The sequence below is a fragment of the Oncorhynchus clarkii genome, chromosome 28, assembly GCF_045791955.1.
Source record: "Oncorhynchus clarkii lewisi isolate Uvic-CL-2024 chromosome 28, UVic_Ocla_1.0, whole genome shotgun sequence".
Classification (NCBI taxonomy): domain Eukaryota; kingdom Metazoa; phylum Chordata; class Actinopteri; order Salmoniformes; family Salmonidae; genus Oncorhynchus; species Oncorhynchus clarkii.
Genome location: NC_092174.1, coordinates 37,683,353 through 37,699,462, shown reverse-complemented (window position 1 = coordinate 37,699,462; position 16,110 = coordinate 37,683,353). Strand labels below are relative to the sequence as shown.

Below are 16,110 nucleotides of genomic sequence, written 5' to 3'. Positions count from 1 at the left end.
GTATGTGGTATAGGAGGAGAGGGGGAATGGGTATGTGGTATGTGGTATAGGAGGAGAGGGGGAATGGGTATGTGGTATGTGGTATAGGAGGAGAGGGGGAATGGGTATGTGGTATAGGAGGAGAGGGGGAATGGGTATGTGGTATGTGGTATAGGAGGAGAGGGGGAATGGGTATGTGGTATAGGAGGAGAGGGGGAATGGGTATGTGGTATAGGAGGAGAGGAAAGGAGGAATGGGTATGTGGTATAGGAGGAGAGGAAAGGAGGAATGGGTATGTGGTATAGGAGGAGAGGAAAGGAGGAATGGGTATGTGGTATAGGAGGAGAGGAAAGGGGAATGGGTATGTGGTATGTGGTATAGGAGGAGAGGGGGAATGGGTATGTGGTATGTGGTATAGGAGGAGAGGGGGAATGGGTATGTGGTATAGGAGGAGAGGGGGAATGGGTATGTGGTATAGGAGGAGAGGAAAGGAGGAATGGGTATGTGGTATAGGAGGAGAGGAAAGGAGGAATGGGTATGTGGTATAGGAGGAGAGGAAAGGAGGAATGGGTATGTGGTATAGGAGGAGAGGAAAGGGGAATGGGTATGTGGTATGTGGTATAGGAGGAGAGGGGGAATGGGTATGTGGTATGTGGTATAGGAGGAGAGGGGGAATGGGTATGTGGTATAGGAGGAGAGGGGGAATGGGTATGTGGTATAGGAGGAGAGGGGGAATGGGTATGTGGTATAGGAGGTGAGGAAAGGAGGAATGGGTATGTGGTATAGGAGGAGAGGAAAGGGGAATGGGTATGTGGTATAGGAGGAGAGGGGGAATGGGTATGTGGTATAGGAGGAGAGGGGGAATGGGTATGTGGTATAGGAGGAGAGGGGGAATGGGTATGTGGTATAGGAGGAGAGGAAAGGGGGAATGGGTATGTGGTATAGGAGGAGAGGGGGAATGGGTATGTGGTATAGGAGGAGAGGGGGAATGGGTATGTGGTATAGGAGGAGAGGGGGAATGGGTATGTGGTATAGGAGGAGAGGGGGAATGGGTATGTGGTATAGGAGGAGAGGAAAGGGGGAATGGGTATGTGGTATAGGAGGAGAGGGGGAATGGGTATGTGGTATAGGAGGAGAGGGGGAATGGGTATGTGGTATAGGAGGAGAGGAAAGGAGGAATGGGTATGTGGTATAGGAGGAGAGGAAAGGAGGAATGGGTATGTGGTATAGGAGGAGAGGAAAGGGGAATGGGTATGTGGTATAGGAGGAGAGGAAAGGGGAATGGGTATGTGGTATAGGAGGAGAGGAAAGGGGAATGGGTATGTGGTATAGGAGGAGAGGGGGAATGGGTATGTGGTATAGGAGGAGAGGAAAGGAGGAATGGGTATGTGGTATAGGAGGAGAGGAAAGGGGGAATGGGTATGTGGTATAGGAGGAGAGGAAAGGGGGAATGGGTATGTGGTATAGGAGGAGAGGAAAGGAAAGGAGGAATGGGTATGTGGCATAGGAGGAGAGGGGGAATGGGTATGTGGTATAAGAGGAGAGGGGGAATGGGTATGTGGCATAGGAGGAGAGGAAAGGGGGAATGGGTATGTGGTATAGGAGGAGAGGAAAGGGGGAATGGGTATGTGGTATAGGAGGAGAGGAAAGGAGGAATGGGTATGTGGTATAAGAGGAGAGGGGGAATGGGTATGTGGTATAGGAGGAGAGGAAAGGGGGAATGGGTATGTGGTATAGGAGGAGAGGAAAGGAGGAATGGGTATGTGGTATAGGAGGAGAGGAAAGGGGGAATGGGTATGTGGTATAGGAGGAGAGGAAAGGGGGAATGGGTATGTGGTATAGGAGGAGAGGAAAGGGGGAATGGGTATGTGGTATAAGAGGAGAGGGGGAATGGGTATGTGGTATAGGAGGAGAGGAAAGGAGGAATGGGTATGTGGTATAGGAGGAGAGGAAAGGGGGAATGGGTATGTGGTATAGGAGGAGAGGAAAGGAGGAATGGGTATGTGGTATAGGAGGAGAGGAAAGGAGGAATGGGTATGTGGTATAGGAGGAGAGGAAAGGAGGAATGGGTATGTGGTATAGGAGGAGAGGAAAGGGGGAATGGGTATGTGGTATAGGAGGAGAGGAAAGGGGGAATGGGTATGTGGTATAGGAGGAGAGGAAAGGAGGAATGGGTATGTGGTATAAGAGGAGAGGAAAGGAGGAATGGGTATGTGGTATAGGGGGAGAGGGGGAATGGGTATGTGGTATAGGAGGAGAGGAAAGGAGGAATGGGTATGTGGTATAGGGGGAGAGGGGGAATGGGTATGTGGTATAGGAGGAGAGGAAAGGGGGAATGGGTATGTGGTATAGGAGGAGAGGAAAGGGGGAATGGGTATGTGGTATAGGAGGAGAGTAAAGGGGGAATGGGTATGTGGTATAGGAGGAGAGAGGGAATACGTGCCGGTGCTCCACTGCAGTACCATAGAGGGTGGGGTCTCAGAGCAAGTCTGCAGTAAGAGGGTGGGGTCTCAGAGCAAGTCTAGGTACGTATGGAGCATGTCAGTCTTTATAACACATGCACTCTCGACCACACTGCCCAATATTACAGTTGTTAGACATCCAGCAGAAAGGAGCTATGAATCTCTCTCTCTCTCTCCCTCTCTTTCCCTCTCTTTCCCTCTCTTTCCCTCTCTCTCTCTCTCTCTCTCTCTCTCTCTCTCTCTCTCTCTCTCTCTCTCTCTCATCCTCCCACCTCCCATGTGCTTTATCTCTCTTTCTCTAATGTGCTTTATCTCTCTTTTTATCTCTCTTTTCCCGTCTCCCTCATCCCGTTTTCCCGTCTCCCTCATCTCTTTCTCCCCCCCCCACACGTCTCTCTCCATCTGAGACAGTGTTCCATCCACACCACTCTGTAAGTGCTAAATGCCTGCCATGAGAGACACATAGGGAGCTAAGATCAAGGATCGGCGCTGTACAGGGAGGAGATGTTATTTAATGTGTCAGTATGTGTGTGAAAAGCCTACTCTGGAAAGACATTAGGAGGCATGGCTACGTGACAGTCACAGTACTTAAGAGCAGACCAATAGAATGTAGGTCAGGGATGTCAAACTCGTTCCATGGAGGCCCTAGTGTCTGTTTTCCATCCATCTCTGACCTGAGCCATAGGACCATGCCCCAGGAATACCTGACATGATGACTCCTTGCTGTCCCCAGTCCACCTGACTGTGCTGCTGCTCCAGTTTCAACTATTCTGCCTTATTATAATTCGACCATGCTGGTCATTTATGAACATTTGAACATCTTGACCATGTTTTGTTATAATCTCCACCCGGCACAGCCAGAAGAGGACTGGCCACCCCACATAGCCTGGTTCCTCTCTAGGTTTCTTCCTAGGTTTTGGCCTTTCTAGGGAGTTTTTCCTAGCCACCGTGCTTCTACACCTGCATTGCTTGCTGTTTGGGGTTTTAGGCTGGGTTTCTGTACAGCACTTTGAGATATCAGCTGATGTACGAAGGGCTATATAAATAAATTTGATTTGATTTGATTTTGATCTCTCTGTCCTCCATCCATCTATCTCCTTGTAAAGTTCAGGGCCACATCTCAATACTCTCAAGTGGTCTCCTCTCTTCCTTCACCTGCACTGATCTAAAAACCCATGATAGGTTAAAGAATTGTGGCTTATGAATGTCTACTTTGAATAATCTTTCACATGTCCAGGTTTATTCTACTCAGTGTATTCCAGTGGAGACTCCTTAGAGGAGGAAGAAGAGGACCATCCTACTCAGTGTATTCCAGTGGAGACTCCTTAGAGGAGGAAGAAGAGGACCATCCTACTCAGTGTATTCCAGTGGAGACTCCTTAGAGGAGGAAGACGAGGACCATCCTAATCAGTGTATTTCAGTGGAGACTCCTTAGAGGAGGAAGAAGAGGACCATCCTACTCAGTGTATTCCAGTGGAGACTCCTTAGAGGAGGAAGAAGAGGACCATCCTACTCAGTGTATTCCAGTGGAGACTCCTTAGAGGAGGAAGACGAGGACCATCCTACTCAGTGTATTCCAGTGGAGACTCCTTAGAGGAGGAAGACGAGGACCATCCTACTCAGTGAATTTCATACTTGTGAAACATAAAAATAAAAAAAAATTAATTGATAAAACTATACTAAATATATTCACGAGACCAAATAATTGATTAAAACACACTGTTTCGCAACAGCACTCTGTAGGGTAGCACCATGGTGTCGCTGGAGGACAGCTAGTTTCTGTTCTCCTCTTGGTACATTGACTTGAATTCAAAACCTAGGAGGCTCATTGTTCTCACCTCCTTCCATAGACTTACACAGTAATTATGACAACTTCCAGAGGACGTCCTCCAACCGATCAGAGCTCTTGCAGAATGAACTAACATATTGTTCATTCAATCAAAGGATCAAATAATGAATCTAGTACTGAAAGCATAAGCTACAGCTAGCTAGCACCACGGTGCTTAAAATGTGGTGAGTAGTTGATTTGACGAAAATATTCTAGTCTCATAGTCTCATTTGTATTTCTGAAATATCAAACTCTCGGGGCGACAAAAGAAACCCATGCAAGATGTAATGTAAACTAACACAGGCGAGACGTCGTGTAAACAAACCCAGACGAGACGTCGTGTAAACAAACCCAGGCGAGACGTCGTGTAAACAAACCCAGGCGAGACGTCGTGTAAACAAACCCAGGCGAGACGTCGTGTAAACAAACCCAGGCGAGACGTCGTGTAAACAAACCCAGGCGAGACGTCGTGTAAACAAACCCAGGTGAGACGTCGTGTAAACAAACCCAGGTGAGACGTTGTGTAAACAAACCCAGGCGAGACGTCGTGTAAACAAACCCAGGTGAGACGTCGTGTAAACAAACCCAGGTGAGACGTTGTGTAAACAAACCCAGGCGAGACGTCGTGTAAACAAACCCAGGTGAGACGTTGTGTAAACAAACCCAGGCGAGACGTCGTGTAAACAAACCCAGGTGAGACGTTGTGTAAACAAACCCAGGCGAGACGTCGTGTAAACAAACCCAGGTGAGACGTCGTGTAAACAAACCCAGGCGAGACGTCGTGTAAACAAACCCAGGTGAGACGTCGTGTAAACAAACACGGGCAAGACATCATAATGTGATCAGAGAGTTCTCAAGTGACGGCTGGGCCAGTCACCCTTTGATCAGTCCGTATCAAGACAGCTGGGCCAGTCACCTTTTGATCAGTCAGTATTAGACAGCTGGGCCAGTCACCCTTTGATCAGTCAGTATTAGACAGCTGGGCCAGTCACCCTTTGATCAGTCCGTATCAGACAGCTGGGCCAGTCACCCTTTGATCAGTCCGTATTAGACAGCTGGGCCAGTCACCAATTGATCAGTCCGTATCAGACAGCTGGGCCAGTCACCCTTTGATCAGTCCGTATCAGACAGCTGGGCCAGTCACCCTTTGATCAGTCCGTATTAGACAGCTGGGCCAGTCACCAATTGATCAGTCCGTATCAGACAGCTGGGCCAGTCACCCTTTGATCAGTCCGTATCAGACAGCTGGGCCAGTCACCCTTTGATCAGTCAGTATTAGACAGCTGGGCCAGTCACCCTTTGATCAGTCCGTATTAGACAGCTGGGTCAGTCACCCTTTGATCAGTCAGTATTAGACAGCTGGGCCAGTCACCCTTTGATTAGTAAGTATTAGACAGCTGGGCCAGTCACCCTTTGATTAGTCAGTATTAGACAGCTGGGCCAGTCAGTATTAGACAGCTGGGCCAGTCACCCTTTGATCAGTCAGTATTAGACAGCTGGGCCAGTCAGTATTAGACAGCTGGACCAGTCACCCTTTGATCAGTCCGTATTAGACAGCTGGGCCAGTCACCCTTTGATTAGTCAGTATTAGACAGCTGGGCCAGTCAGTATTAGACAGCTGGGCCAGTCACCCTTTGATCAGTCCGTATTAGACAGCTGGGCCAGTCCCCCTTTGATCAGTCAGTATTAGACAGCTGGGTCAGTCACCCTTTGATCAGTCCGTATTAGACAGCTGGGCCAGTCACCCTTTGATCAGTCAGTATTAGACAGCTGGGCCAGTCAGTATTAGACAGCTGGGCCAGTCAGTATTAGACAGCTGGGTCAGTCACCCTTTGATCAGTCTGTATTAGACAGCTGGGCCAGTCACCCTTTGATCAGTCAGTATTAGACAGCTGGGTTAGTCACCCTTTGATCAGTCCGTATCAGACAGCTGGGCCAGTCACCTTTTGATCAGTCAGTATTAGACAGCTGGGCCAGTCACCCTTTGATCAGTCCGTATCAGACAGATGGGCCAGTCACCCTTTGATCAGTCCGTATTAGACAGCTGGGTCAGTCACCCTTTGATTAGTCAGTATTAGACAGCTGGGCCAGTCAGTATTAGACAGCTGGGCCAGTCACCCTTTGATTAGTCAGTATTAGACAGCTGGGCCAGTCAGTATTAGACAGCTGGGCCAGTCACCCTTTGATCAGTCCGTATTAGACAGCTGGGCCAGTCCCCCTTTGATCAGTCAGTATTAGACAGCTGGGCCAGTCACCCTTTGATCAGTCAGTATTAGACAGCTGGGCCAGTCACCCTTTGATCAGTCAGTATTAGACAGCTGGGCCAGTCACCCTTTGATCAGTCAGTATTAGACAGCTGGGCCAGTCAGTATTAGACAGCTGGGCCAGTCACCCTTTGATCAGTCCGTATCAGACAGCTGGGTCAGTCACCCTTTGATCAGTCAGTATTAGACAGCTGGGCCAGTCACCCTTTGATCAGTCCGTATCAGACAGCTGGGTCAGTCACCCTTTGATCAGTCAGTATTAGACAGCTGGGCCAGTCACCCTTTGATCAGTCCGTATCAGACAGCTGGGCCAGTCAGTATTAGACAGCTGGGCCAGTCCGTATCAGACAGCTGGGCCAGTCACCCTTTGATCAGTCCGTATCAGACAGCTGGGCCAGTCACCCTTTGATCAGTCAGTATTAGACAGCTGGGCCAGTCACCCTTTGATCAGTCAGTATTAGACAGCTGGGCCAGTCACCCTTTGATCAGTCAGTATTAGACAGCTGGGCCAGTCACCCTTTGATCAGTCAGTATCAGACAGCTGGGCCAGTCACCCTTTGATCAGTCAGTATTAGACAGCTGGGCCAGTCACCCTTTGATCAGTCAGTATTAGACAGCTGGGCCAGTCCGTATCAGACAGCTGGGCCAGTCAGTATTAGACAGCTGGGCCAGTCACCCTTTGATCAGTCAGTATTAGACAGCTGGGCCAGTCAGTATTAGACAGCTGGGCCAGTCAGTATTAGACAGCTGGGTCAGTCACCCTTTGATCAGTCTGTATTAGACAGCTGGGCCAGTCACCCTTTGATCAGTCAGTATTAGACAGCTGGGTTAGTCACCCTTTGATCAGTCCGTATCAGACAGCTGGGCCAGTCACCTTTTGATCAGTCAGTATTAGACAGCTGGGCCAGTCACCCTTTGATCAGTCCGTATCAGACAGATGGGCCAGTCACCCTTTGATCAGTCCGTATTAGACAGCTGGGTCAGTCACCCTTTGATTAGTCAGTATTAGACAGCTGGGCCAGTCAGTATTAGACAGCTGGGCCAGTCACCCTTTGATTAGTCAGTATTAGACAGCTGGGCCAGTCAGTATTAGACAGCTGGGCCAGTCACCCTTTGATCAGTCCGTATTAGACAGCTGGGCCAGTCCCCCTTTGATCAGTCAGTATTAGACAGCTGGGCCAGTCAGTATTAGACAGCTGGGTCAGTCACCCTTTGATCAGTCAGTATTAGACAGCTGGGCCAGTCACCCTTTGATCAGTCAGTATTAGACAGCTGGGCCAGTCACCCTTTGATCAGTCAGTATTAGACAGCTGGGCCAGTCAGTATTAGACAGCTGGGCCAGTCACCCTTTGATCAGTCCGTATCAGACAGCTGGGTCAGTCACCCTTTGATCAGTCAGTATTAGACAGCTGGGCCAGTCACCCTTTGATCAGTCCGTATCAGACAGCTGGGTCAGTCACCCTTTGATCAGTCAGTATTAGACAGCTGGGCCAGTCAGTATTAGACAGCTGGGCCAGTCACCCTTTGATCAGTCCGTATCAGACAGCTGGGCCAGTCAGTATTAGACAGCTGGGCCAGTCCGTATCAGACAGCTGGGCCAGTCACCCTTTGATCAGTCAGTATTAGACAGCTGGGCCAGTCACCCTTTGATCAGTCAGTATTAGACAGCTGGGCCAGTCACCCTTTGATCAGTCAGTATTAGACAGCTGGGCCAGTCACCCTTTGATCAGTCAGTATTAGACAGCTGGGCCAGTCAGTATTAGACAGCTGGGCCAGTCACCCTTTGATCAGTCCGTATCAGACAGCTGGGTCAGTCACCCTTTGATCAGTCAGTATTAGACAGCTGGGCCAGTCACCCTTTGATCAGTCCGTATCAGACAGCTGGGCCAGTCAGTATTAGACAGCTGGGCCAGTCCGTATCAGACAGCTGGGCCAGTCACCCTTTGATCAGTCCGTATCAGACAGCTGGGCCAGTCACCCTTTGATCAGTCAGTATTAGACAGCTGGGCCAGTCCCCCTTTGATCAGTCAGTATTAGACAGCTGGGCCAGTCACCCTTTGATCAGTCAGTATTAGACAGCTGGGCCAGTCCGTATCAGACAGCTGGGCCAGTCAGTATTAGACAGCTGGGCCAGTCACCCTTTGATCAGTCAGTATTAGACAGCTGGGCCAGTCCGTATCAGACAGCTGGGCCAGTCACCCTTTGATCAGTCCGTATCAGACAGCTGGGTCAGTCACCCTTTGATCAGTCCGTATCGGACAGCTGGGTCAGTCAGTATTAGACAGCTGGGCCAGTCAGTATTAGACAGCTGGGCCAGTCAGTATTAGACAGCTGGGCCAGTCACCCTTTGATCAGTCTGTATCAGGCAGCTGGTGTCCTCGTTTGCTTGTAGCCTATAACAAGCATGTAAGCTACTCTACTGTATTATAACATTTACGAGTGGAGTCAACTATAAATGTTACAGCAGTAAAATGCATGTCTCTCACACACACACACACACACACACACACACACACACACACACACACACACACACACACACACACACAGCCTTTATTGCTGAATAACGGGCAACATAAGCAGGATTTATGCTTTACACCACACTAATAACAGCTTTACTGCCGTGTTTGATGACCTAATGAGAGAGGATGGGACGTCAATATGTGTTCTCTTCATGCAATGTCCATGTTTTCACTGTGAGAGGAGAGGAGTACAGCCGTCATACGTTATCTGGTAAAACCACAGCCTTAGAAGGTGCTACTGTCACCAACCAAGTCCCATTAAGAATGGTTCTGAAGACACACACACACACACAGCAGATATCTTTATGAGGGGATTAGTGAAAGCTAGGGCATGTCTTTTTAATCCATGTTTACTGTCAACACCAGGACTGATTTTATTCCAGCGACTGTAAGTAGCTTGATCAGTTAAAGCTCACCCCAACTCAGCTATCTAGCGTGACAGTATCTTTCCCTACACTCTTAGAGAAAAGGGTTCCTAAAGGGTTCTTCGGCTGTCCCCATAGGATAACTCTTTTTGGTTCCAGGTAAAACCATTTTGGGTGCCAAGTAGAACCCTCTGTAGAAAGGGTTCTACTTGGAACCGAAAGGATTCTACCTGTAACCAACAATGGGGGCGGCAGGGAGCTTAATGGTTATAGCGTTGGGCAAGTAACCGAAAGGTTGCTGGTTCGAATCCCCGGGCTGACAATGTAAAAAAAAATGTTGTTCTGCCCCTGAACAAGGCAATTAACCCACTGTTAGGCCCGGTAGGCCGTCATTGTAAATAGGAATTTGTTCTTAACGGACTTTCCGAGTTAAAGGTTCTTCTATGGAGACAGCCGAAGAACCCTTTTAGGTTCTAGATAGCACCTTTTTTTTCTATGAGCAACAATGTAAAAAAAAGAGCCTCCAAAACAACACTTTTAAATAGTTTTTCAATAGTACACAAAGGTAAAATATCAAAATATGTATATATTTTCTCATAGCATATTATAGCAAACAACTTTATCAACACAGACACGAAGTGACTGTCTGTCTCTGCTATTACGTCAGAGTGCACTCCTCCCTAATGTTGGACTGAGGTTGCATTACAGTATCTAGTACATCCACTGTTTTAGTCAAATTTGTGTTTGTATTTAATTGAATGGAAAAGTGTTTACTCCCATAAGCCCAACATACCTCAAAGTTATCATACTTCTGCCAGCTTAATTAAGAACATGTTCAAAACATTAAAGATTGGTGTGTTTATGTACATACAGCCAGAGGGTTCAGAAGAGACTAGGACTAAATCTCATAACTGCACACTCTGTCTATAAAGCTGTTGGTTTAAATCCAGAGTGGATTTCTGGATGATAAAGCCCAGTGTACTGTAAGCCTCTTGGGCTGCTAGTCAGAAGAGAAGAGCTGCCAGTGTATCAAATACTTGTTCTCCCTACCGTATATTTATACAGTACCAGTCAAAAGTTTGGATACACCTACTCATTCCAAGGTTTTTCTTTATTTTTAAAACCACCCCACCTCAAACCAATTGAGAGGGTTTGGGATGATTTGGACCACAGAGTGAAGGAAAAGCAGCTAACAAGTGCTCAGCATATGTGAGAACACCTTCAAGACTGTTGGAAAAGCATTACAGGTGAAGCTGGTTGAGAGAATGTCAGGAGTGTGCAAAGCTGTCATCAGGGCAAATGGTGGCTACTTTTGCCAGCAGCATACCACCCTGCATCCCAATGCTGGCTTGCTTCTGAAGCTAAGCAGGGTTGGTCCTGGTTGGTCCCTGGATGGGAGACCAGATGCTGCTGGAAGTAGTGTTGGAGGGCTGGTAAGAGGCACTCTTTCCTCTGATCTAAAAAAAGATCCCAATGCCCCGGGGTGTGATTGCAGACATTTCCCTGTGTAGGGGGCCGTCTTTCAGATGGGATGTTAAACGGGTGTCCTTACTCTCTGTGGTAACTAAATGATCCCATGGCACTTATTGTAAACGTAGGGGTGTTAACCCCGGTGTCCTGAGTAAATTCCCTTAATCTGGCCCTCATATCATCATGGCCACCTAATAATCCCCAGTTTACAATTGGCTCATTCATCCCCCTCCTCTCCCCTGTAACTATTCTCCAGGTCGTTGGTGTAAATGAGAATGTGTTCTCAGTCAATTTACCTGGTAAAATAAACAACACTTTTGATTTGTTTAACACCTTCTTGGTTACCACATGATTTCATAGTTTTGATGTCTTCACTATTATTCTACAATGTAGATAATAGTAAAAATAAAGAAAAACCCTGGATTGAGTAAGTGTGTACAAATTTAGGGATTTTTCTTAACGTTAAGGATTCTGATTTCATTTTAACATTCACAGCCCTAGAAGAGGGTTTATACTGTATGCTATGTTAGGCATCTACTAGAACTATGAAGATACACGGGTCTTCATGTCATATGTCTGAATCACACCGATTATGCTGTATCAGATTATGCAGTTGATCTATCATTCTTGGAGGGGTGATGTCAGAAAATACAGTCTCTTGGATTATTTTGATAAACTGACGGCTATAAAATAGTAATTTGATGATCTATTTAATGTATAGCTTTCACCAAATCCTAAGTGTTTAATGTTTTACCACTGTAGTCTGTAGTGACTCTGTACTAACCTACTATATTTACTGGCAGGGGAGTAGAGGAACTGGGACTGACTTTAAATATCTGGGAGGGAAATCATGGAAACATTGGTTAGTTGGTCTCTGTGCCTCTCTCTCTCTCTTTTTCTCACTCTCCTTCTGTCTGTTTGTCTCCCCCCTTTCCTCCTTCTGTCTGTTTGTCTCCCCCTTTCCTCCTTCTGTCTGTTTGTCTCCCCCTTTCCTCCTTCTGTCTGTTTGTCTCCCCCTTTCCTCCATCTGTCTGTTTGTCTCCCCCCTTTCCTCCATCTGTCTGTTTGTCTCCCCCCTTTCCTCCTTCTGTCTGATTGTCTCCCCCCTTTCCTCCTTCTGTCTGTTTGTCTCCCCCCTTTCCTCCTTCTGTCTGTTTGTCTCCCCCCTTTCCTCCTACTGTCTGTTTGTCTCCCCCCTTTCCTCCTTCTGTCTGTTTGTCTCCCCCCTTTCCTCCTTCTGTCTGTTTGTCTCCCCCCTTTCCTCCTTCTGTCTGTTTGTCTCCCCCTTTCCTCCATCTGTCTGTTTGTCTCCCCCTTTCCTCCTTCTGCCTGTTTGTCTCCCCCCTTTCCTCCATCTGTCGGTTTGTCTCCCCCCTTTCCTCCATCTGTCTGTTTGTCTCCCCCCTTTCCTCCTTCTGTCTGTTTGTCTCCCCCTTTCCTCCTTCTGCCTGTTTGTCTCCCCCCTTTCCTCCATCTGTCTGTTTGTCTCCCCCTTTCCTCCTTCTGCCTGTTTGTCTCCCCCCTTTCCCCATCTGTCTGTTTGTCTCCCCCCTTTCCTCCTTCTGTCTGTTTGTCTCCCCCTTTCCTCCTTCTGTCTGTTTGTCTCCCCCCTTTCCTCCTTCTGTCTGTTTGTCTCCCCCTTTCCTCCATCTGCCTGTTTGTCTCCCCCCTTTCCTCCATCTGCCTGTTTGTCTCCCCCCTTTCCTCCTTCTGCCTGTTTGCTGCTAGGTGTTGTTGGTTTTGCTGATAGGTGCTGTTGGTTTTGCTGATAGGTGCTGTTGGTTTTGCTGATAGGTGCTGTTGGTTTTGCTGCTTGGTGCTGTTGGTTTTGTTGCTAGGTGTTAGTTTTGCTGCATGGTGCTGTTGATTTTGTTGCTAGGTGCTGTTCCTTTGTGCTGTTGGTTTTGTTCCTTGATACTGTTAGTTTTGTTGCTAGGTGTTTGTTTTGCTGCTTGGTGCTGTTGGTTTTGTTGCTAGGTGTTTGTTTTGCTGCTTGGTGCTGTTGATTTTGTTGCTAGGTGTTTGTTTTGCTGCTTGGTGCTGTTGGTTTTGTTGCTAGGTGCTGTTGGTTTTGCTGATAGGTGCTGTTGGTTTTGCTGATAGGTGCTGTTCCTTTGTGCTGTTGGTTTTGTTCCTTGATACTGTTAGTTTTGTTGCTAGGTGTTAGTTTTGCTGCTTGGTGCTGTTGGTTTTACTTCAGTAGTTTTATTGGAATAACAGACTCAGTTCATTACTAGGTTTCCTATAGATTGTCCTTATAATAGGCCACTTGCAGTTTTGTGACACAACACAATGCCACAGATGTCTCAAGGTTTGAGGGAGCGTGCAATTGGCCTGCTGACTGCAGGAATGTCCACCAGAACTGTTGAATTGAATGTTAATTTCTCTACCGTTTTAGCGAATTTGGCAGTATGTCCAACCGGCCTCACAACCGCAGACCACGTGTACCCACCCCATCACAGAACCTCCACATCCGGCTTCTTCATCTGCGGGATTGTCTGAGACCAGCCACCTGGGCAGGTGATGATAAAACTGTGGGTTTGGACAACTGATCCTCACCAGGATCTTGACCTGACAGCAGTTTGGTGTCGTAACCGACTCCAGTGGGCAAATGCTCACATTCAATGGCCACTGGTACGCTGGAGAAGTGGGCTCTTCACGGATGAATCTCGAGTTTAACTGTACCGGACCGAAGGCAGAAAATGTGTATGTCGTCCTGCTGGTGAGCGATTTGCTGATGTGTCCCATGGTGGGGTTATGGTACGAGCAGGCATAAGCTACAACAAACACAATTGCGTTTTATCAATGGCAATTTGAATGCACAGATCCAGCATGAGATCCAGCATGATAATGATCGGCCCTATGTCACAAGGATCTGTACACAATTCCTGGAAGCTGAAAATGTCCCAGTTCTGTCATGACCTGCATACTCACCAGACATGTCACCCATTGAGCATGTTTGGGATGCTCTGAATCGATGCTTATGACAGCGTGTTCCAGCTACCGCCAATATCCAACTTCGCACAGCCATGCAACAGCCTAATCAACTCTATATAAAGGAGATATGTCACGCTGCATGAGGCAAATGGTGGTCACACCAGATACTGTTTTTTTAAAGGTATCTTTGACCAACAGATATATTCCCTCTGTATTCCCAGTCATGTGAAACCCATAGATTAGGGCCTAATTCATTTATTTCAATTGACTGATTTCCTAATATGAACTATAACTCAGTAAAATCTTTGAAATTGTTCATGTTACGTTAAAATTTTTGTTCAGTGTATATAAGTTATTTTTACATTGACGTCATTTAGCAGACGCTCTAATCCAGAGCGGTTTACAGGAGCAATTAGGGTTAAATGACTTTATCAAGGGCACGTCAATAGATGATTTTTCACCTGTGTGAGGATACGAACCAGAAACCTTCTGGTTACTGGCCCAACGCTCTTAACTGCAGGGCTGCCTGTCTACTGTGATAACTACATAATGTAGTACCAGGTAATGTAACATGCAGTCATTTCGGCTTGAATCAACTGATTGTAGATCAGCCGTCCTACCACACTAGTGACCTTCTGAATCCATCTGAATCTGAACAGCAGCGCTGACCTGCGTCCCAAGCAGGAAGTAAACACACACTAGAAATGTTAGAGTGGAGCAGACCCATGAAGAGGCAGGAAGAGCAGCTGTTCTGTTCTCCCCCCTCCCCTGGAATGGAAAGGCCAGCAGAATGTCATGCTTTGTACTGTTCTACTCAGACCAACACACACTCACACACACATTACACTCAGACCAACACGCACACACACACACATTTACACTCAAACCAACACACACTCACACACATTACACTCAGACCAACACACACACACATTTACACTCAGACCAACACACACACACACACACACATTTGAGTTCCCCATTTAGAACTTAAGTGACGTCCATCTAAGTACTGAAGTACCGGTTTTGTACCAAACATGCCCAATGATTTTATGTGACCTACATTTGACCTTAGATGGGTATCTTTGACCCTCAGTCTCACCTGTTTGTTCTGGTTGACATGAAGAGGGAATGGGAACTAATGTTCTCTGTGAAACATTGATGATTGTGTCCTCTCTGAGCATCTAGTCTAGCAAACATCTCTAGTCCATGTTCTCTGAGAGGATCCACTCTAACACCTCTCCATCTCTTTTCCCCAGAGTTCCCACCTGGCCCTGATAGACACTCTGATGTTGGCGTACACGGTGGAGATGGTGAGTGTGGAGCGGGTGATGGCGTGTGTCCACAGATGCTCCTCACCTCTCAACGACCCCTCCTCCCACCCCGACGGACACATCAGAGATCTGCCTTACGACCCTGAGGACGCAGTCACCACATGGATCAACAAGGTTAGGGTACTAAGATACACACACACTCTAATACCAGAGATATGACATATTAGGCCCCACTGTATATTCTTAAAGCTGAGATCCCAGAAAGGTGAAACGACGCCACTGGCCGCCCCTGGCACATTTGTTGTTGTTTTTGATTAGAGGAAATGAGCAGCCAGCATTGTGGGTAAAAACCTAGTAGAACTCTGTTCTATGGTGCGTGCAATGATGTCGGAGGAAAAAAATATGTTTGTTGTTTTAAGTAACGTCTCTGTTGTAATATTGCAAACGGACAACGTGTCAGATCAGATTACTGAGAGAGACCCCGGTCAGAATAAACTTTTAACGTCTGTTTACACAGGACTGGGAGGTTTAACCAGGAACCAAATGTACGTACAGTCATGTGGAGTCTTAGCCCTAAAAGATAGTTCCTGTTAGCTGCTAATATTTGGATAATGCATCCCCACCGTTGAAATCCTCATAACATCCCATTAAATCAAGTCTGGCTCTGTGCCATTGAGCTTGTTTACATTCCTCCCTGCAGAAGCCAATGTGTTTCCTGCTCCCTGCTGCAGGCCAAGGCCAGAGGGATACCAAAATGTACACACACACACAGACACACACACATACATACACACACACGTACACATACACACACACACACACACACAGACACACACACAGACACACACACGTACACATATACACACACACACACACACACAGACACACACACACACGTACACATATTGAGCCACGCATGGAAAAATGCACACTCATGCGGAGATATGATGGATGAACACAAATATTAACATGAATACACACACACTCAGGAAACACACAGATGACATGA

At 47.3% G+C, this 16,110-nt stretch overlaps 1 protein-coding gene across 1 annotated transcript in view; it reads left to right on the top strand.

The window, feature by feature from the left end:
* Positions 1-16,110, top strand: part of LOC139386942 (calmodulin-regulated spectrin-associated protein 2-like) — a 136,774-nt gene that overhangs the window by 32,433 nt on the left and 88,231 nt on the right. Inside the window, exon 3 of the mRNA XM_071132845.1 lies at positions 15,087-15,275. Coding sequence (XP_070988946.1) covers positions 15,087-15,275 — 189 coding nt within the window. The remainder of the gene's footprint in view (positions 1-15,086; positions 15,276-16,110) is intronic.